The sequence below is a fragment of the Eubalaena glacialis genome, chromosome 7 (assembly GCF_028564815.1).
Source record: "Eubalaena glacialis isolate mEubGla1 chromosome 7, mEubGla1.1.hap2.+ XY, whole genome shotgun sequence".
Lineage (NCBI taxonomy): Eukaryota > Metazoa > Chordata > Mammalia > Artiodactyla > Balaenidae > Eubalaena > Eubalaena glacialis.
This window is the reverse complement of record NC_083722.1, coordinates 110385545-110406321: the sequence shown is the minus strand read 5'-3', so window position 1 is coordinate 110406321 and position 20777 is coordinate 110385545. Positions and strand designations below refer to the sequence as shown.

General features: G+C 57.5%; 1 protein-coding gene across 1 annotated transcript in view; it reads right to left on the bottom strand.

Moving 5' to 3' along the window:
* Positions 1 to 20777, bottom strand: part of NUP210 (nucleoporin 210) — a 105478-nt gene that overhangs the window by 19160 nt on the left and 65541 nt on the right. Inside the window, exons 17-28 of the mRNA XM_061197332.1 lie at positions 17753 to 17945; positions 17143 to 17249; positions 16400 to 16504; positions 16213 to 16314; positions 8691 to 8819; positions 7296 to 7423; positions 7062 to 7197; positions 5702 to 5764; positions 5340 to 5519; positions 2715 to 2795; positions 1539 to 1670; positions 222 to 380 (exon numbers count right to left, since the gene is read on the bottom strand). Of these exons, the coding sequence (XP_061053315.1) occupies positions 222 to 380; positions 1539 to 1670; positions 2715 to 2795; positions 5340 to 5519; positions 5702 to 5764; positions 7062 to 7197; positions 7296 to 7423; positions 8691 to 8819; positions 16213 to 16314; positions 16400 to 16504; positions 17143 to 17249; positions 17753 to 17945 (1515 nt within the window). The remainder of the gene's footprint in view (positions 1 to 221; positions 381 to 1538; positions 1671 to 2714; positions 2796 to 5339; positions 5520 to 5701; positions 5765 to 7061; positions 7198 to 7295; positions 7424 to 8690; positions 8820 to 16212; positions 16315 to 16399; positions 16505 to 17142; positions 17250 to 17752; positions 17946 to 20777) is intronic.

Sequence of the window (20777 nt, the reverse complement as noted above, 5' to 3'; positions counted from 1 at the left end):
TACTTCAGACCTTCAGCCCTGTGCACATGCCAGGCCCCTCCATCCTGAAACGTCCCCACCTCCGTGAAGCCCTGGGTCACCCCATCTCGGGCTCCCACAACACCTCATACCCCCAGCCCCAGCCCCCTGACATGTGCCCACACGGCCCCTGGGAGGAGCAGGGCTGCTGGGTTGGCCTTTGCTCTCCCGCTAACGGTGGCTTCTGCCCACCTGTCCTTTACCTGGATTTGGATCTCGTCAGAGAGCTCTTTGGCGAGGCCCAGCAGCTGCCCGGCTGTGGGGTCCAGGGCCTTGACCACCACCCTCAGCCCGGTGCGGCCCTTCACCCGGCCGTGCACGTTCATGGCAAAGTTGTACTGCGACGGCAGCCGGAGCGATGCCTGCGACAGATGTCAAAAGTGTCCCCAAAGGAGCCCCAGACTCCCTGCACTGCCTGCCTGCTCTCACCCTGCTGTCTTCCCGCCCCGTCAGGGCCTGCTAATTGGGGGCTGCAGCCCGTGGCCACCCCAGCACGAGTGCTGCGATTCACGTTGTTCACAGGGGCCTGTGGAAGAGGCTAGGCCAACCAGCGTTCTCACACAGGACTTCTCAGAGCCTTGACTGTGCGGGGGGTCAGGCGAAGCACCAAGAAGATGTTGGACTTGGGGTGTTCCCCCCCAGAGCCCCCATCGTGGGCTATCTGTGAAAAAGTCACACGTCCCGGTACCACGGGAACAGTCTGGGGACAGGACTCTGTTCCCAAAGGGTCGGGGGGAGGCCCTCGTCCTGCACTAGATGAGCTTCAGGCAGCCTCCAGGAGACCCCCATCCCATGCCCGGCCCCCTCCACCCCTGTCCACGGATAAGACAAGAAGAAACCCCCAGCACCAACCCCACTCGGGTCCTGGGTGACCAAGGCCCACCCAGGGTGGCATCCTGTAGTCACCAGGGCCGGCACCCGGCCCATAGCCCACTGGCTGGGCGACCCTGGGCGCGTCCCCCCTCCTCACGCATGGGCTCCAGCTCATACAAACGGGGGCAGCACGTTCTCTCCAGCTGAGCCTTAGGGAGGGGGCGGGGACTCCCTAGGGAGGCCTAAGGGGAGAGGGGTGGGGTCCTGGGATAAACCTGGAGAAAACCCCAGGGCTGCCAGGCGTCATCTCGGAAAGGGGGTCAGAAGCTACAGACTGGGGACCCCGACCAAGACCCCGAGACGTTCTGGAACTTCTGTGACGTCCCCACCAGGCTGTCGTTTTTGCTGCCTTCCGCTAGCGGGTCACTAAGCCCCTGTGCAGCGCGGCTGGTCGGCAAGAATGTGCTCAAAATGAAAAGGCTGCGGACTGTCCTGGGAACCGCGAGGGGGGAGCTGGGCGGCCGGGTTCCTGGACACGAGCAAGACTGAGAGGCCGGAAGGGACACCAGGGAGGGAGAGTGTGGCTGCAGCCTTGGGAGAAGGAGTCGGGGACCCGCGAGACAGCGTGAAGCGCAGACACGTGGTGAGAACCCTCCCACCCCAACACCGTCTGGTATGGAGTCGGGGGACGCCGGGAGGGTGGGTACCTCGTGGTGCCGCCCCCGGACGTCCAGGATGTCTCGCTTGGTGACAGACCAGTGGAAGGTCAGGCCCGGCACGGCATTGCCGAAGGAGAAAGGGTTCTGGTTGTTGGTGATCCCGGTGACGTAGACAGGCATCTGCGGGGAGAAGCCAGGCCCGTGACCGCCGGGGTCCAGCGGCCGGAGCCCCACCCCCCGGACGCTCCGGGGCACTGCCTGAGCTGCCGCCCACCGCTGGGTGCTTCCCCGTCCCCGCGGGGCAACGGGAGCCGCACCCAATTCCTCCCTAACCAGCGGAAGGCGCAGCACAGGTCCCGGGAGGCCTGAGGAAACAGCAAAGGACCGAGCGGAACACAGCGCCAGCCCCGCCCCTCCCGTCCTTCTTGGGCCGCGGGCTGCCGCAGCTCGGCCGGGAGGCCCCATTCCTAAATGACCGCCTCGAGCTCTGGGACACCTGCAGCGCCCCCAGCCCCCGCCGCACAGCTTACCCTGCTCCCCTCTTTCTCAGTCTAGCGGGGGTCCCGGCTCACGAGGGGTGGACTCAGTCTCCTCCAATCTGAATCGACCGAGTGCCGACCAGAGGGAGCACGTGGAGGTGATGCAGCGAAAGGCAGGGACGGACCTGAGCCAGGCGGCGGGTCGGCGCCCCGTCCGCCGCTTACTAGCTGTGCAGACGCCCTAAGCCTGCCACGTGCGCACCTCCTCTTCTGTGACACGGACATGACCCCGGAGCTACCTCTCGGGGCTGTTATGTGCACCGTGTGGACTAATACACAGAAAGCACCGAGAAAGGTACGCACCGTCCAAACACTGGCTCCTGCGAGGTGCCAGGTGCTATTCTAGGTGCGGGAAGGCGACAGACTGGTGGAGACACAGGCATCACCTGCTGACGGCACCCACACGGGGCGACAGGCGTAAGCGCCGTGCGTAAGAGGAGATGGCGCCGTTGGGGAGGATGGCAGGGAGCCTTTGGGCTGCAGCAGGAAAGGCAGGGGAGTGAAGCTGGACCCCCGGGTAAACAGGGTCCGGCAGGTGAAGGGCATGGAGAATTGTCCCAGCAGAGGGAAGAGCGTCCAGCCAGCAGCCCCAAGCTCATCCTGAAGCAGAACTCAGGGCCTGACCCCTACCAAGAGGCTGCTCCGAGAGCTCAGCCAGGAGGGCCTGGAGAGGTTCCCGCCTCACCTGGGTCCCCGTCCTCATCCGAGTGATGGGGGCGCGGATCCTCACAGCCCGCAGCAGCAACACCTCCACCTCCACGATATCCTAGGAAAAGGGCTTGGGGCTCAGGCTGACTGTGGGTAGGGGCTATGCGCTAGTGACGGGAGTTTCGGGAAGGGACACCCCTCCCCAAGGAAGGAGGCTCCTGCCAAGGCCAGCTCAGAGTCACGTGGCCAGAAGGCACCCATGATGTTCCTCTTCCCTAGGAGGCCTGGCTTTGTGGGTGGCTCGCCCCACGTGGACCCGGCTGCTGCCCCTTCCCTGCCCCTGGGGGTGCCAGCCTGGTCCTCGGAGCCTACAGACCTGTCCGATCCAGATGCTCCAGGTCAGCACTGCAGAGACCTGGGGACACTGACCAGGGACTGTTCCTCTCTAGGCCAGGCAGCCCTCACAGGACAGGTCTCCAGACCTCCCAACCCCAAATCCAGCCTGTCTGTCTCTGAGCAGAGTACCGGGACAAATGCAGGAGCCAGGGAGAGTGTGATTAGAATAGACTTTATATCCTCCTTCATTCTGAATTCTATACTCCTGTTAATTTGGCCAAAGACTAACTTTACTGGCTTCTTTGCAGTGCTGCTGACACATGCTGAACCTAGGCTACTAAAACCCTTAAGCCCTTTTTACGTACACTCATGTGAGCCCATCTCCTGTGCCTTGTGACCTGGGCTAACTCCTGGCACATAGTAGGTGCCCAACTAGCATCCCTTCCCTTCCTTCCCTTCATCCTTCTCACTGCTGTCTTCTCTTGCTAGTCCTGGACTATTCCTCAGCTTCAGGAACTGATTCTCAGGGTGACCTGAATTGCACAGATGGAACCGTGAGCTTCTGACCAGAGTTGCATACCCTTCTGGGACACGCGGACCTCAGGGCCTCAGGCTGAGCCCCCGCCTGCCTGGGCTCAAGGAGACGCCTTTCAGATGGAGCTGGCGGTGCAGCCTTTCCATCTACCAAGGGGCACCGGGGCCTTCCCCCGGCCCCTCCCCCAGCCTGCCAGATGGGAGACGCAGAGAGGTGGCCCAGTGAGGCCCGCCTAGAGAGGAGGGTGGCCGGGAGGGACTGCATGGCCTTGTGTCCTCTGGACCAATCTCCAGCCAGTTGCTGTGTCAGCCACGCGGGCCCCCAGGAGGAGAAAAACAAGCCCGTTGCTGAGGCTGCAACCCTTTCTTTAGAGAGAAACAAAGCAGGGCCTCCTTGGTCCTTAATTTTACTCTCACATGCCCAGTGCTTTCTTGTCTTTATAAAATAGATAGGTAAACTTGGAGTATCCACCCAGTGATTCAAAAGGACTTTGTGGCGTAAGCAGGATACTTGGAGAGAGAGTGGAACTGCTGGGAAAGGAGTAAATCGATGCACTCAGTGTCGGGTCAAAGTCAGCCCCACCCCCTCCAGGGGGTCCCAGCGCCCAGAGCTGTGTGTTCAGGTGCTCCTAACTCGGCGGTGCTCCTGGACCACTGTCAGGGGCCCAGTTCCCGTCCCCAGTCACACCACCCAGGACAAAACGCCCTCTTCGAGCCGGGGTTCCAGCATGGCCTGACCACCAAGCCGATGCTCCTGCAAGTCACAGCAGGCCAAGGACACGGGGCAGAATCCAAGCACCCTGAGCTCTTCTCAGAAGGGGGACATGCTCTGCCCTGTCCTTCCCAGAGGCCCACGGAAGTGCCTGCCCCTGGGAAAGACAGAAACGATCAGACTTAGAGACACCTGCTTTCACCTGCTTGGAGTCAGTGCCACTGATATGGGGCAGGGGGACCCTCCTGGGGGAGGCTTCCCCTGAGTCGGCCTCCAGCATCTCTGCTGACCCAGGAAATTGGTCAGGAAATGTCCCCCACTCCAGCGAGGAGGCGGGGGAGATGACTTTACTTCTAGCTGAGCAAAGATACTGGCGGATGACTCAGGCTTTCTTTCTCTCCTGGAAATATAAATCCAGGTCTGAAACACTACTGGTGTCCAGTTACCTTTGTGTACATCAGCCAAGTCAGCACATGCCTCCAAAAACATACAACATAACCCAGCAAGTTCTCCTAACTCTGCTAGGAGAACATCTCCAAGCCCAGCTGGAAAAGAAGACCTGAAGGCGGGAGGGCTCTGATGCTGGCAATACGAGGTCAGGTCCTAGAGCAGCCGTGTGGCAGCCGTGGGTCGCTAGCCCATCCCTCGGGCCCATCACCTGCACACGGGCAGAGCAGAGGGTCCGGAGAGGACTCGGGGAGGCACGTAAAGCAGAATCTGCTGTCACAAAGGCTACTGTCAGCCTGCACTGGAATGTCCCCAGGGCGTGGGGCTTGGGGACCCTGCCCCTTAAGGAGCAGCCGGGGAGCCTCAGTCTGGAGGAGGGCAACCTCGGGGGTGCGAGTGCAGGGCTGGCCCTGGTGGGGGTAGGTGACAGGCAGGGGCTTGGGCTCAGAGGGCAGAAGCAAGACCCTGGGAGAGGGTGGCCCTTGGCAAGAGCCCCAGCCCAGCAGGCAGGGCTTCCTCCCAGCCCAGGTCACCAACCCCGCCAGCTGCCTGGGGAGCGGTGAGCCTCACCCCAGATGCTGTGTCCAGGGCGGCTTCGGAAGGTGCCCGCCGCGGTGCAGCCCATGCCCTTACCTGTGACACGACGACGAGCCTGCCGCTCTCGGCATCCACGGCCTGCACGACCCCCGACACGGCGCCGTGGCCCACGGCGAGGCCTCGCACCAGCCCAGCGCCGCCCACCAGCGCCACGCTCTCATTGCTGATGGAGAAGAGGATGTTGGACTGAGGCTGGGGGCCGCCCTCGGAGGTGATCTGGAGGGAGAAGAGCAGCGCCCGTCAGCCCGTCCCCCGGCCGGCCCACACCTCACCCTCGGGGGCAAGGGTGCCAACACCCCAGCACTCTCCACAGCCCGTTCTGAAGCCCCAGGCAGGGGACACGGCCAGAGTCCGGCCGCGGGTGGGGGTGGGGCAGGGGCGTGGCCTTTGGTTCCTACCTGCATCGTGGCCCCGATAATCAGCGTCACCTTCCTGGGTATCAACCTAAACGGGGGAAAGACCTGGGTGTGGAGACACAAGGGAGAAAGGGGCCCATTGTGTTCCAAGCTCCTGTAGCCGGACACAGTCACATTCAATTCCAGAGAAGCACGGTGCACAGACATCACTCCTCTGAAGGGGGCGCCGGCGAGCGCCTGGGGTCCCGGACAACCCTGGGGGAGCCCGAGCAGTCCCCACGAGACCTCATCCCACCCCTGGGCCCGAGGATCTGCAGTTCTCAGGGCCGTGACCTGCTCCTGTGGAAGCCACCTGGGAACCGTAGAAATGCCCACTCCCCGGCCTGCCCCGGACCTGCCAGTCAGAGGTGGGGTCCTGCGATGTGTTTCAACAAGTCCCCACGAGATCTGACACATGTCCAAGCTTCCAACCCACTGCTTTCGAGATTTCCCCAACTCCTCCTTGGAAGGTTGCCTCTTCCACTAAATGTCTCCAGATTTCTACTGACTAATTGCCTTAGAAGAGCTCTCTACTTCGATGGCCTCAACATTTTCCAGAGGAGGAAAGCGGGACTCGAGGGGCAGGGACGAGGATGCCCCCGTCTCAGCAGCAGGGCAAAGCCCCCATGTCCTCCTCCTGTACCCCTACAACCCCTGCTCTGCCCTAAGGTGTGCCAGTCGGCCCGGGGCTGCCTTGTGCGTGAGGAGTCGTCTCTGTAGGGCTGCGCCATTTATAGGCAGACAGGACTTTCTTCTCAGCAGGAGAAGAAAGGTGCACTGCCATCTAGAAGCACCAATCACATCCGCCAACACCAAGCCCATCGGCCCCATGTGGCCGAGACGGTGGAGGAGGGGGCAGGACCAGTTTAGTGCTGCCGAAGAATAAACTTGGACACGACTTCCTGGCCCTGGCGGCTGTGTGGCTCCCGTCACAGCTGAGACGGTGCCAGGGCCCTGGAGCTCCCTCACCCGGAACTGCTGCTCCCAGAGTTCCCTCGAGGAGCGCACCGCCTCTAAGGCCCCGACTGTCAACGGGCCCCTCTGCACACGAGCGCAGACCCGTCCGCACTCCTCCCCAGCCACCCCCTTGCTGTGCGGCAGTCGCTCCCCTCCCCTGAGCCACGCCACGCCCCCTCTGTCCCAGAGAGAGTGAAGTAACCCAGCACCTTCCCTCCTGTGGCCCCAGGTCCCCGGGAGCAGTGAAGGCCCTCTTTTCATCAGAGGACACAGTAGGGCAGTTTAGTACGGCCCCTCCACGTGGCTTCCTGGGCTGCCCCTAAAACACCCAGCCTATCACAAAAAAGCCCCAACATGCAACAGGGGCTGGGCCGAGGCCATGAAGCATGAAGAGGAACAGCTTTACCTCAATCTGCTGTGGGGCTGAGTTGATTCTCTGTCCGGCCTTATCGGTCACGGTTGCGGTGAGACTGGTCTGGCCAATGGCCACGCCGTGGACGCGGAACACGGCGGTGTAGTCGTCTGGGGCCTCGTCGAGGGCCCTGGAACAGAGGGAGGGGCTGGGACTTCTCCCCCCGACAGACCTGTCGGCAATGCCCTGAGATGCCCTCCTCTGACCCCTGATCCTGCAAGGACTCACGCCAGCGTGACGATCTGGGAGGCTGCCCGGAGCTTCAGGTCCATGAAGGCCAAGTACTTGGCCAGGAAAGGCTTCTTGTGGAAGTCCAGCACGCGAACATATGCCTTGACCGTCTTCCCAATCTCCACCTACATCAAGGGGGACAGAGACTCAGGGGTGGCCTCCGAATGACCAATGCCACCACCTGTGGTACCCTACGGCTCTCGGCAAAAGCATCAACAACCTCAAACCCACAGACCCAAGTTGACCTTCAGACTACCAGCCCATCAACAAACGAAAATCGGTTACATGCTTTCTGTATTCAAGAGGCCTCGGGGATACTTCGATGAATAAATGACACATCCCACTCTGAGAGAACTAACAATCTTGGGGGGGGTGTGGATAAATTAGAAGTATGGGATTAACAGATACACACTACTGTGTATAAAGTAGATAAACAACTGGATTTACTGTATAGCACAGAGGCTATATTCAATATCTTATAATAACCTATAGTGGAAAAGAATCTGAAAAAGAATATATATATGTATAACTGAATCACTTTGCTGTACACCAGAAACTAACACAACATTGTAAATCAACTATACTCCAATAAAAAGAAAGAACTAACAATCTAGTTAGAGAGATAATCCATAGCTTAGAAGAGCAACAGGCATACAGTGGGGGTTTAATAAGTGTTCATTGACCCAAGAGTTCATACCTGGCACATAATACACATAGTGAAAACTTTGGGAAACATGAGTCAGAAATGCTTAGTGAAAGAACTCAAGTCTGGAAGCAAATCACCAGAGGAAATGAGATCAGAGGACTACCTGAGGCTAGAGAATACTGACTTTTAAGGAGTCCAAGTTGCTTGAATGTCCCCCTTTAATTACCAACTATTCTCTACCCCCAGGAAGATAGGACTCTGACAGCATCCCTCTTTAAGCCTCACTGCAGTTACTTCAGGTATTTGGAGTAATATAAAATCCCTCTTTACATTAAAGAAAAACCTAGATCTATTATGTATTCATTTTGCAAAAGCACTTGGCATTAGTACATCTTATTCATTTGCCACTGAAATTTCTGAGAATCCAAGACGTACATACTGGGGAGAAAATTCACATTCAGCAATGCATGTACCGGGCTGGTTAGTAACTTGCACCAGTCAGAGGACAGGAATTCCCAAGCTGGAGCTAACGTGGGAACAACTTCCAGCGGGATTTACAGCCAGGTTTTACAGGTGTCAACTGAGATGAAGACGGATACCCTCGGAGGCCGCTCTGCACTGAGCCCAGAATGCTGGGTGAAACAGCACTGCGAGCTGCAGGTGGACACGAGGAAAACACCCCCTGAACCCCCATCGTTCTCCAGGCTTCCGCAGGGAGGGAGCCATATCGGGAAGTTGACACTGACCTTGTCCACCACGCGGATGTACAGCTCCTGAATGTCCGAGACATAAACGTCAGCCTTGGCCGGGGCCGGGAAGGCTAAGCACAAGTCGTGGATCATGATGGTTGAGGTGCCTGGGAGCAAAGGGTGCACCTGCAAGGTCGGAGGTGGGTGTGGTTACACAGCTGCTCACGGCAGCAGCCTATTGCCCGTGGGACACTGTCTCCCAGAGACCGCGGACCAGGGCTTGGAAAACCCTAATGTTGCCCTGCCCACCCCTCATCATGAGCACCCACTGCCAGCCAGGGGAGGGGCTTGGGATGTTAAATGTTAGTGCCAGGATAGATTTCAGAGAGCCTTTATTTCAACTTTGCACAATTTACAGAGAAGAAAATGGAAGCTGCTTCAAGGTGGGGGTGGTCAGAGCTTGGCGGAGTGAGGACTCACACCCAGGATTCCATATCTCCTGTCCAGGCCACCTGCCCCTGCAGCTCCCATAAGAGAAGAGCATCCCATGGGGTCTCCTGTGAAACTGCAAGTCAGGGGCTGGTAGAGTGTGAGACCACTGCTTTCCAAATGAAGCTCTCACTGAGAAATCCTAATCTGAACCCACAGACTCTCAGAACCTGGGAACGGGCCGAGGAGGCCACCAAGTCTTCAGTGCGAGCTCTCTGAACCTTGCCCATCCCCACATTCACCTCTGCCCCTGCTGTGTTTGCAGTAGAGCCCTCATAAAATGTTCGGAGTGCAGGAATTCATCTAAGCTCCTGTTTTCCACGCTTTCACTGCCAAAGACCCCCTTTAAGTCTTCTTCTCTCTCTACCTCCTTCCAGGGATCCCACCTTCAGAAGAGTCTCTCCCCAGACAAACCGCATCATCACCACTCTCTCATGTTGGGGATGGACTCGCAGTAATTTGTCATATTGCTTAGGCGTGCATCTCAACTGAGTGGTCTTGGGGGCTGGGCAGGTGGAGGCATGTCATGGAGCTAGTGGGTGGGCCTCACAGCTGCCTCCCATCTCTACCTGGCCCTGGCTTTGCTGCCTGAGATTTGTGGTCTTATATTCACTGGGGGTGGGAGATGGGCAGTGGGTACAGTGAACTGCTCAGTGTTGGCAAAGGTACAGTTTCAATATCAAGAACCTGTGGGGGAAAAACGTCAGGAGACAACCAAATACTATCCCACTGTACCCAGGTTAGAAGCCTTCAAAGGCTGCCCAAAGTGAGCCCACATCGTTAACACATCCTATAAGAACCTGGCACGATCTGGCCCCTGCCCAGGGCTCTGGTTTCACCAAAAAACACCCTCCCCCATGGCCATCACACTCCAGCCAGCTGGCGCCTGTCTACCCGCCTCAGGGCTGCACAGTCCACCTTTGAGATCTGGGGGCTTGTCCTCCCCCTGTGTCCACCTGCTGGCTCCCACTCACCCTCAGTCCCATTCAAGTGTCCCTCCTCGGTAAAGTCTCCCCTGATCCGGGAGGTCGGGACCTTCGCCCTTCTGCTCTCTTCTCCTGCTGCAGCTGTACCACTCTTCACTCCAACTGGATGCAGACCTCCCTGTGCATCCTCCCCCCAGGCTGTCTTCTCCCCCAATGCAGCCTCAGGACCGAGCCTCACACCTGGCCGAGACTCGGCCCCCGCCCAGCGTGTCGAGTACACTGAGATCCAGGGTCACAGCTCCAAGTCGCTGGTTAACGTAAGGAGACCTGCACTTCCACCAGCTCAGCTTCAGTCCTGGCTTTGTCAAGGCTTGGGAATTTTTGGAAAAAGGGGTCTGCAAACCCCAGGTACCGTCATCTATTTCGGAAGTGCTCATTCTGGTCCACATCCTTCAGTGAACACATGGGGAGACAGGCCCACCCAGGGTGGGAACCCAGCCTTGAAGGGGCGGCACTGGGAACACGGTGCCCGAGCCCCCAGTTTAGGGCTTCTTCTCCCACACTCAGCCACTTCCCAGAGCTGGATGCCACCAGCAGCCAGAAAGGAACCGTCGGGCAGGGGAGGCAGCAGGGGCTGGCAGCTTGAGAACCCTGCCAGCAGCACTGGGCTCACAGGCACATCCACAGACGAAGGGCGCCCAGGGTACTTCACACAAGGACCCAAGTCGCTTAATAAAGATTCCAGAGTGGATATCACGCTGGCGCTCCGAACAACGGCTGTGTAGTTTGACCCAGGGCCACGCCAGCCTGGTATCAAATACGCCGAGGACTGGGGGCTGGAGGCCACAGGGCTCCAGTTTTGCGGAGGACGATTCACTTGGCTTATTGCACATCCCCCAGAGAGAACCCATTTAAAAATCACAGGGAGAAGCGAGAGCTCTAATCTGATCCTCCTGCAAAAGTTGCCGCTGTCAGGAGCGGCACGTCCTTCATGACGCAGAGAAATGACGCGCTCGCTGTACCGACGGGGCCAGACCCGCGCGGGGGGTGCACGGAGGCGTTTTCTCTTCTTCTTTTTCTCTCCTTCGAAAGAGCCACTTTGCGCATTTTAAACAGACATAAATGACAGTGGGGAAATTGATTCCTTTTCCACTTGATTTCCCAGCAGCTGGACGTCCAGGCGCCTTCCGGATGATGGAGCGGAAGATGGCGTCAGGCTGCCACCCACCAAAGGGCCGCGTGGCCCATCCTCACATCAGCTCCTGCCAGCCCACTGGGCAATGAACAGCGCTTTAAGGGCGTGCCCACCCGTCACTCGAGACAAACCACTGGAGGAAGCGAGGGGACGTGCCGGCCAGCAGATGGCACAGGGGTGGGGGTGGCGGGGGAGGGATCCTGTCCCCCCCCCCGACCATGTATGTGTCACCACCCCCTTCTCCAGGCTCCAGACCCACTTGCTTCCTGACGGACGTGTGGGGGACGCATGTGCAGGAGGGGAGGTGGGTAAACCCACGCCCAGCATGAATTCTCGTTCCCAAGGGGTAAAGGTGCCCACTGAGAGCCCAGGAGAAGTCCTGTCATCTCTTTGGAGACCGGAACGCGTTATTGTGCATTAAGATGCCATGTGTGGAGCCAGGGGCTGCTCTGCTCGCGCCGTCCACCTGCGCCCGCCAGGCCCCGAGGGGCCGCCGCGTCATCACGGCCCCTCGCTTCCCAGGGCCCATCACACTTCACACTTGTTCCTTGACAGGTGGCATCTATAGAAGAGCAAGGACCCTGAGGATATTTCCAAACATCGCTGGGACCATCCACTTCCGTCTCCCATGCGTGCCCGTCGATGTCTCGTGGTGGCCAGGCCGTGCCATGCGAGAGGGTGGGGATCCATGCCCCCGGCAGACATGGACGCCCTTGAGGCTGGTGGGGGATGACCAGGATCACACTGAGATGAGAAACTTCATCCAAGGGCCCCAGCCAGCCCGGAGGCTTCCCGCAGGCGAACACACCGCAGGCGGGACACACCCGAGTTCACGCCCCACGGCTACCACTTACCACCTGCCCCAACCCAAGGAAGGACCCCCTTCTGATGCACCTCCTCAGAGGTACAACATCACCGTGACCAGCCCCACATCCCAGGACCCAGAGAGGCCCTGTCTGACTGCTCCCCACTGAATCCCTGGAGCCTGGACCAGGCCTGGCACACGATGGGCACCCACCTTTGCAGGGTGAATGCGTTAATGAAAGGCGTGAGGGCTCAGCACACACTAGGTTGCTCCCCAGCCGCCGCTCTTATAATCAAACAGCTTCTGCGTGGAGGGCTTATTTTGAAATGTAAAGAACTGGTGAGAAGAAAGAAACCCTGAGTTTAAATCAGGTAAACACTCCCATGTGTAAACTAGCCAAGAAGGAAAGAGAGGTGCATTGCAGAGGGTTTGGGTCTGTGGGAGCCTGCACAGCCCTGGGTGCATGGTGTGGGCATAATCACCGCACCACAGCCCCGGTGCGTGAGCGCCAGACTCCCTTCCAGAGACGCTTGGAAGCCGACACACACCCACCAGCCATTCTTGCCTCCAAATGGGTATCAATAGGAAAGAAAGAAACAATTCTCTCTGAGCTAATTGAAGAAATGTTGTGGGCTTCCTTGTCTCTGTGATTAAGGGAAATGAGAATGCTGCTAATTAGCAGCTGGAAAATGCCACAGAAATGTGTAAACGTCCTTCAGAAACAGCCCTCCGAGAAGCTGCGAGGAGCTGTCATCGGCTGTCAACACTCCGTGAAAAATCCCTCCTGCACTTTACAGAAGAGGCAAAGGGAACCAGAACCCGATTCCACCTGGAGCCGCAGTGGTCTCTGCACGGGCCTGAGGTGGCGGCAAGCAGAGACCCTGGCGGCCAAGGCGCCTCCAGGATACCTTCTGGGCAAACGCGACCCTGCTGGATCGGGCACTGAACGTCAGGCACAGCTGGCACGTCCTGAACTCGGTGCCAGACACATCCTGGGGTCGTGTCTGCAGTGGGGCACTTAGCCCCACTCAACAAGAGCCACGGAGGATGACACATGAGGGCGAAGGCCAGTCTTACAACCTGGAGAGAGAACTGCTTTAGCTCTTTGGGACCACCTGTAAACTGGGGATGTCAGGCTTGTCTTGGCCAGGAGAAGCCTAGAGTCTGTTGCTGACAGGGACTGTGCATTGTAGGACATTGCTAGACTAAGCAGGGGTTCGTAGGTTTAAGGAAACCTGACTCTGACGCTGGAATCCCATCTTGAGTCAGACAAGCATGCCAGCCTCTGTTTGAATGCCTCCAGAGATGGGGAGCTCACTATCTGAAGTGGCAGCCTGGTCCATCACAGACTCTCAGAACCTCTTGTTCTTGGAAGAAGGGTCTCTCTCTGGCCACAGGGCTGCCCTCAGGGCTTACTCAAAATGTGTGGTGCAAGGTAAATGTGAGTAAAAAGGTGCCCAAGTTTTGTTGGCACTGCACACATTTTTCTGAACTTGAAATTTCCCTCTTTTATATAACAGGGGAGTTATTTTTAATCTCCAGAGATAAAGCAAAAAAAGGCATATTTCAAGCAGTTGGAATCATTTACAATTTGAGGTTTTCCCTTTAATGTTAAGGATTTGACAGTGAACACTTACTTACATGGAAGAGGAACGGCCAGGGAATTATTCTTTCTTTTACAGAGGGAATACAAGTGCCTGGGGGAGAGCTTCCTACCATCTCAGGCATCCAGCTGCCCCCAAGCTCCCTCTAAAGACACACATTTGTCCACAGGTGCCGAGAGATGGCTTTTTCTTGCTCTGATCTATGGCGATAAACCCAAGAGGTCCCAACATCTGTAATTCTGCCTCTGAGAAAAACAGGAATGTTATGACATGCTTCCTCGCCCTTCACCGAAGGGCTGCACTGTGAGAAAGCATCCTTCCAACAAGACAGCTAATGACCAAAGTCGCCCACTGGAGGAAGGTAAGAAAATGTTAGGAAAACAAAATAAAAAAAAAACTAATCATCCTAGAAAGACACATGCTACCAAAAGTGACTCAAAAAGAAATAAGCAATCTGGATAGACATGTAAGAAGTGAAGAGTCTGAATTCATATCAAAAACTACCCATGAGGAAAGCCCGTGACCAGATGGCTTCACTGGTTAATTCTACCAAACATTCAAGAGTTATTGTTACCAATTCTACTCAGATTCTTCCAAAAATTAGAAGAGGGAACATTTCTAAGTCATTCTATGAGGGTGATATCACCCTGATAACCCAAACCAGACAAAGACATCACAAAAAAGAAAATCACAAACCAAAATCTCTCAGGAATATGAACATAAACTCAATAAAATACCAGCAAACTTTAACCAGTTACACCTAAAAAGAATTATATATCATGAGCAAGTAGCGTTTATCCCAGAATGCAAGGTTGGTTTAATATCTGAAAGCCAATTAATGTAACACATCATATCAACAGAATAAAAAACAAACAAACAAAAAGATTATTTTAAGAGACACAGGAAAAGCATTTGACAAAATCCAATACCCTTTCCTGTGTGTGTGTGTCTAAGAATAAGGAGGTGATTACTAAGGTATTTGGGGGTTTTTTGAGGCGGTAAAAAACCTAAAACTAACTGTGGTGATGGTTGCATGTATCTATGAATACACTAAAAACCACTGAATTGTGACATTAAATGGAAAGATAGTGAAAGATACCTCAATAAAACTGATATTAAAAATAATAAAAGTTGGCGAGGGTGTGGGGCAGCTGTCCCTTAGCCACAGTCTCTGCCGTCTAGTTTACCGCAGTCCCCACCACGCCCTATCAGCCTTCGACACTGAAGCTAAGCATCTGGTGCCGGTTAGCCCAGCTCTTCCCAGTATGTTTCTCACACCCTGCTCATTTGCCTCACTTACTCTACACCTGTCCCACTTCAGAGACAACTCGTGTTGTGGCCACTGTATCAAGACAGTCAACAGATGCAAAAAAAAAGTCAGAGAAAGGGACCAGTGGGGAGTTATGGCTGGAAACCCTGCAGAGAGTGAGGTGACATACTCCTGATTCCCGGCTAGAACACACATTTACTGCACAACCATGGGCAAGGCAGCCGGGCTGTATTTCTGAAAGGAGACTGTGGGACCAGGTCTCTGTGAAGGCTAGGTCCCTGGAATGTGCGTTTTGTGCTCTCGCCAGTGGTGAGGGCTCCCCCGCACGGACGGGCAGTGCTGAGAGCAAGTGCGGGCGGCAGGATACCAGGATGGCTCTCCCCTGGCTTCCCTGGCTGCACCACAGGAACCCCCACCATGCGTCAAGCACGGAGTGCCCCAGCCTCTCTCGAGTCCGGGACAAAGTCTCGCTCGGTGCTGGGATGACTGGAAAACTCCTCCAACACCTGGCAACCAGCCTTCACCAGGGGAAAGCAGGTCTTAGGCTCTGAGCAACCCAAAGGCCACAGCAGAGCTGCAATTTCAGGACACTGCATGGGTGTCACGGTCTCTCGGTTCTTGGCTGCCTGCAATTGCGACTCTCAGCAGTGGTTTGACACACTCAGAGGTCAGAGTTTCCTTTTAAAGAAAGTTCAGTTTTCACGACAGCATAATAACTCACTGTGCCAATATGCAGACGTTTAGGACGTTGGTGTCTGTTTGCCTTTACTCTTTGTCATAATTACAGGGCGATTCTTTAAAAATAAAAAAAATTAAACAACCTAAATGCTCTACAAGGAGAGAATGGCTGAGTACAAATGACTGTGAGAAAATAATCAGCCAGCCTACATAGCAACACGGAGAAAAAAAACCTTAGAATAAAAGCACTGAAAAGAGCAGAATGCTCGATTCTTCCACACCATGGGCACAGCTAGGGGGAGGGTCAGGAAAGGAACACGGAGAAGCAGAAAAGGCTGCTATGTCTTTTACGGCAATTTCCTTATGGTTCTTATAGTGGCACTTACGTAATAATATTTTCATCTGAATTGAAAGGAAACCATTAGGTAACTACAGTGTGGGTAGTTTGTGGAGAAGGAATACAAACCACAAAGGTAGCTCGTGAGTTTCACAAACAGTGAATCAGAGAATCTGAAGACTCTGCTCAACACACCAGCCGAGATTAAGTGCCAGCTTCTGCAACAGTCTGTTCACTAAAACGAAGAGGAAGGCGGGGGCAGGGCCCACACTCACCGTGGCTATGCCCCGGGCTTCCTGATAGGCCACGCTGACCACATCTGCGCTGCTGGTGTTGAGGAAGAAGTAGCCAGAGCCTTCTCGGATGTGCAGCTCTGCCTGTGAGGAGGGGCCAGGCTGGCGTCAGAGGCCTGGGGTCCCCCAGGGGTCACGCCCAGGCAGTGGAGCCGGGGAGAGGCTGTACCTGCACGCCAGGGTGGTTGTAGATGGCCACCTCTTCTGGACTGACCCTCACGTCTTCCACCAGCATGAGTTCGATGGAGGCCGACACTGGCACGAGGGGATGGTGCTGAAGGGGCAAAGCCAGCACTGTCAGATCCGGGGGGCTGGGGGCCACCTCAGGCCAGCCCACGGCCTCCCCCGGAAGAGCAGGACGAGTGGCCCCAGGGGCTGGCGCCCGCCCCCCACCCCCGGGACCTCGTTATGTCGGGGACACGAGCCCAGTAACACCCATCGCGCTTTGAGACCACAGCCCTGCGAGGCCTCCCGGAGTCCTGCCCAGGTGGGCGCCCCATCCCATCTGCCAGGCTCCCGGGGTGGACGACTCACACACACCCCAGGAAAGCGGGATGGCGTTGCAGGCAGTGGGAGCTGCGGGCTCAGGGGATGGGGCTGAAGCATCTGGGCACACTCAGCTGGGGCTGTAAGTTGGGCCGCAGCGGGGAAGGCCTGAGGGCCCCCGAGGCGTGCGCCAGAGACGGCACGTGGCGAGGCCCCTCTGCCTTTCAGCTGGATCCCCCCGTTGCCTGCGTGCAGGGTGTGCAGCGGGGGAGATTGAGGCAGGGAGCCCGGTGAGGAGGCACCCCTGATCAGGGAGCGGGGTGGTGACCGGGGTGCAGCCCAGCGAGGGGTTCAGGACGCTGGGACGCCGGGCACAGCACAGGAGAAGCAGGAGGGCTCCTGCCCCGCCAGGGCCCTAGTCAGTACCGGCTGCTTCACTCTGGCCGTGTCCAGGTGGGACTGCTGGTAGCCAGTGGCGGTGGCAGAGATGGCCGTGGTGCCCGAGGCCTGGTGAACTGAAATGGCCTGCAAACCTGAGTGCAGGAGAGAAACCGGCGTCGGGTTTGGGCCCCGTTGCTGTATCTGTGAGGCGGCCCCTCCTTCCCTCTAATTTGTAGCTTTAAATCTCCCACAGACCTAAAAATAGGTGATGGGCTTTGTTTACACTGTGTGCACCATAAGAGTTAACGGGCCCTGAGCAAGGTTCCCGGGGCAGCTCAGAGGAGCTGGAGGAGACGGCTCAGCTCCCGGCCGTCGAGGGGTCTGTGATGGCAGCGTCACAGGGTCTCGGTGCCAGGCCGGTCTGTGTACAACCTGGGGTTTGAGACTCAGCTGCCGTGTGCCCTGAGCTGTTTCCCCATCTCCCACACAGAGAGGCCATTCCTACGTCACAGACGTGTGAGGATTAAAGGAGGGTCCTGAAGCTCCCTGAGCTTTAGTCCTGGACAGAGGGGGTCCCAGCCCTCCACCCACAGCTGCCGGCCCCTCTTGGCACGCGGCTCGTCTGTCTGGGGCCACCGCTCACCACCCGGCTCACCGTGCAACTTCTTTTGGCCGCTCCCATCGTCCCGGGACACCAGCTGCAAGGGCGGGTCCAGCTCGACGCTGGCCAGCGACGGCCTGGTGGACTCCCACTGAACGCTCAGCGAGCTGAAATTGTCGAACCTGCGGCCCTGCTGGTCGTAGGCGGCCAGGTCCAGCAGGGGGTTGCGATGGCTGGAGACCGGGACCTGCAAGAAGCCGAGGTTACCCGCCATGGCTGCGCCCCGGACTGCGCGGGGCTGCCCCTGACCACACGGTGCAGCGGACCTGCCGGCTGCCTTGTAAGCTCGTAGGGGTCCCGGTGAGCCAGTGGGGGGCAGGTCACTAACGGATGGTCACTACTGCCTGCCAGCAAGGTGCCCCCCAGCCCTATGCAACCTGGCCTCCTGCTCCAGTCCGTGGTCCTCAATGGGGGCCTTGGCGGGGTCTGGAAGCATTTTTGGTTGTCACACTGCATGGGGCGCAACTGGCATCTAGTGCGTAGAGGTTGGGGTGCTGCCGAACACCCCAGGGTGCACTGGGAAGCCCCCCAAGAAGGGAGGACCTGGCCCCAAATGTCAGCAGTGCCGAGGCTGGGGGACCCTGCCCTCGGCCTCCCCACCCGAGCCAGGCTGCTCTCCTCCACTCAGCCCTCCCCTCTCCAAATCCTGCCACCTCCCCCCGCCCCACCCCCACCTCAGCCCCTCCAGGACGCCCCCCCTTGTGGTTTAACAGGAACGCCAATTACACCCCAAAACGTCCCAGAGCCACTGGGATGGCAAAGCTTTCAGAGCTGAGTTCTCACCTGGCCTTGACCACCCCGGTGATGGGGGCTGCCATCCACCCACTGAGGGTGAAGACGGGTCCCGGGGAAGGGAAGGGACAGAGGTCGGTGGCGGCTGAGCGGCAGGCCCTTAGGATGCCATTCCAAAAGCCCACCTCCTGCTGCTCTGGCCGCGCACCTGAGCAGCTCTGCTCCTCAGAGCCCGTGGGGGATTGGCCTCCTTCCCCCAGACCTTGGCTCACTCTGCCCTCCCGGCCCGAATGGACGCCCGGGTCCCACAGCCTGGACTCAAACGCGCCTCCGCCCAGGCAAGCCACCCACTTTCTGGAGTTTCTCCACGTGAAGTGGGAATTGCATGAGATCCTCCTTCCAGGGCTCTGTTTTAAATAAGGGTCGCGTGAGAGCATTTTAAGGGGCCTGGCTCGTGTCACTATCGTGTCACTCAGGCAGGAACCTGAGCTCAGCAGTATCCACACTTCACCAGGCACGGGTCCAGGAAGAAGGACTGGGCTTCTCTGGCCCTTGCACTCAGGAGTGAGGGCATCACTTGCTTTGGCCAGTGAAATGTGACAAGTGACTCATGACAGTTCCGGGGGCAGAAGCTTGAATGGTCAGAACATGATCTGCCAGCTCTCCTTCTCTGCCCACGTTCAACTTGCCCACGCTCCACCGCCCAAGTCTTGGAAGGAAGATAACGACGAAGCGGGGCCCCCAGCCCCCTGCGAGGCACACACTGCGTGAGCGAGAAGTGAGCCCTTACTGTGCAGGGGTGTCGGTACTGCCGCCGAGCCCACCTGGCCCGCCTGATGCAGTCAGCAAACTCCCACCTCCCTCGCCCCCGGAGAACTCTGGACCAAAGCAGGTCCCAAATTCTAAATAAAGGTCAGCAAGACCACCTGGGGATGCAAAGGAGTTTACAACCATTGTGGACGCGAGTCGGGAGCTGTGACTGTGGGCGGGGAGAACAAGGTGCGTATTCTAGAGGCCCCACTCTGCCCCCCAGATGCGACCCGGGGTGGAAAACTAACGTTCTTCCCTTCCTCCTCCTCCCCGGGGCGGGGCGGGTCTGGGGTGGGGGGGACGTGAACAAAGCATCAATCATGCTCGCAGGTTCACTGGTCCTGCCAATGGCAAGAGCATCATACCCAAACGGGGAGGCTGAGGCTCAGAGATGTTAAGTTGCTTGCCCAAGGTCACACAGGTTTAGGGGTGGAACTCTCTGGTCTGATTTTAAAGCCCACAGGCCTCGCCAGACGCTGTGCAGCCTCTCCCCAGCACACGAGTCAGGCGGCAGCTCCATTCAAGCCCCAGCCTGTCACCTTCTGGCAGTGAGCTGCACGGCTGACATCCAGCTCAGAGGACTGGGGTCACGCCGGAGTGCAGTCCCACTTTGTCACTCCGACAGGTCAGCCCCATTTTAGTGCCTGGCCTCGCCAGTGACCGACTCTGCAAACACGTCCTGGGCCGCCTCTGGCTTTGGAGACGTATAAAGTGAAACTGATTTGCACCAGGATGTGTGGCAGGGATATATCTTCCTCAGGGTCCCCTGGTGAGACCATAAATCTCAGGGGCCAGGCCTGACTGGCTTGCGGCTCTGGAATCCCAGGACGGATGGATCACAAGGCAATTCTGTGTTTGAGCAAAGATCTACGACACATGAGAGCCAATTCAGAGCCGCGCTCGCTGCCTGACTGACATCTTTCAGCCAAGAGACAACCCTGGGCTGACCCCGAGGTCACAGCCGACAGACGGCCAGACTCGGCTCCTTCAGCGAGTAGCCAATGTTTAAGTACAGGAAAGAGGCACATGGATCTGACTGCTTTTTCCTTTGAAATTGAGAAGGTTTGGCCAGCCTGGGGTTGAACAGGCTGGAGCTGAGGGGGCTTTGGAGGGGCACCCGCTGTTCAGGCCTGACCATCCCCCCCGGCCCTGTCCTCAGCACCAGGCCCGTGAGCCTGCAGAATAAGGGCAGGGGGCGGGGGGGCTGGGGAGGGGTCCCTGGATCACTCATCCATCCACCACTCACTGAGCGCCCACCACGAGCTGGGCCCTGAGAGAGAGACTCACAAGGATGAAATGAGTACACAGCTTGGAGATGCTGCGCTTCGCAGATCCCTCGTTTTTACAACCTGAAGGTTCGTGGCAACCGTGTGTCGAGTGATTCTGTCAGTGCCATTTTCCCAACAGCATTTGTTCACTTCATGTCTCTGGGTCACGTTCTGGTAATTCTCGCAATAGTTCAGACCTTTTCATCATT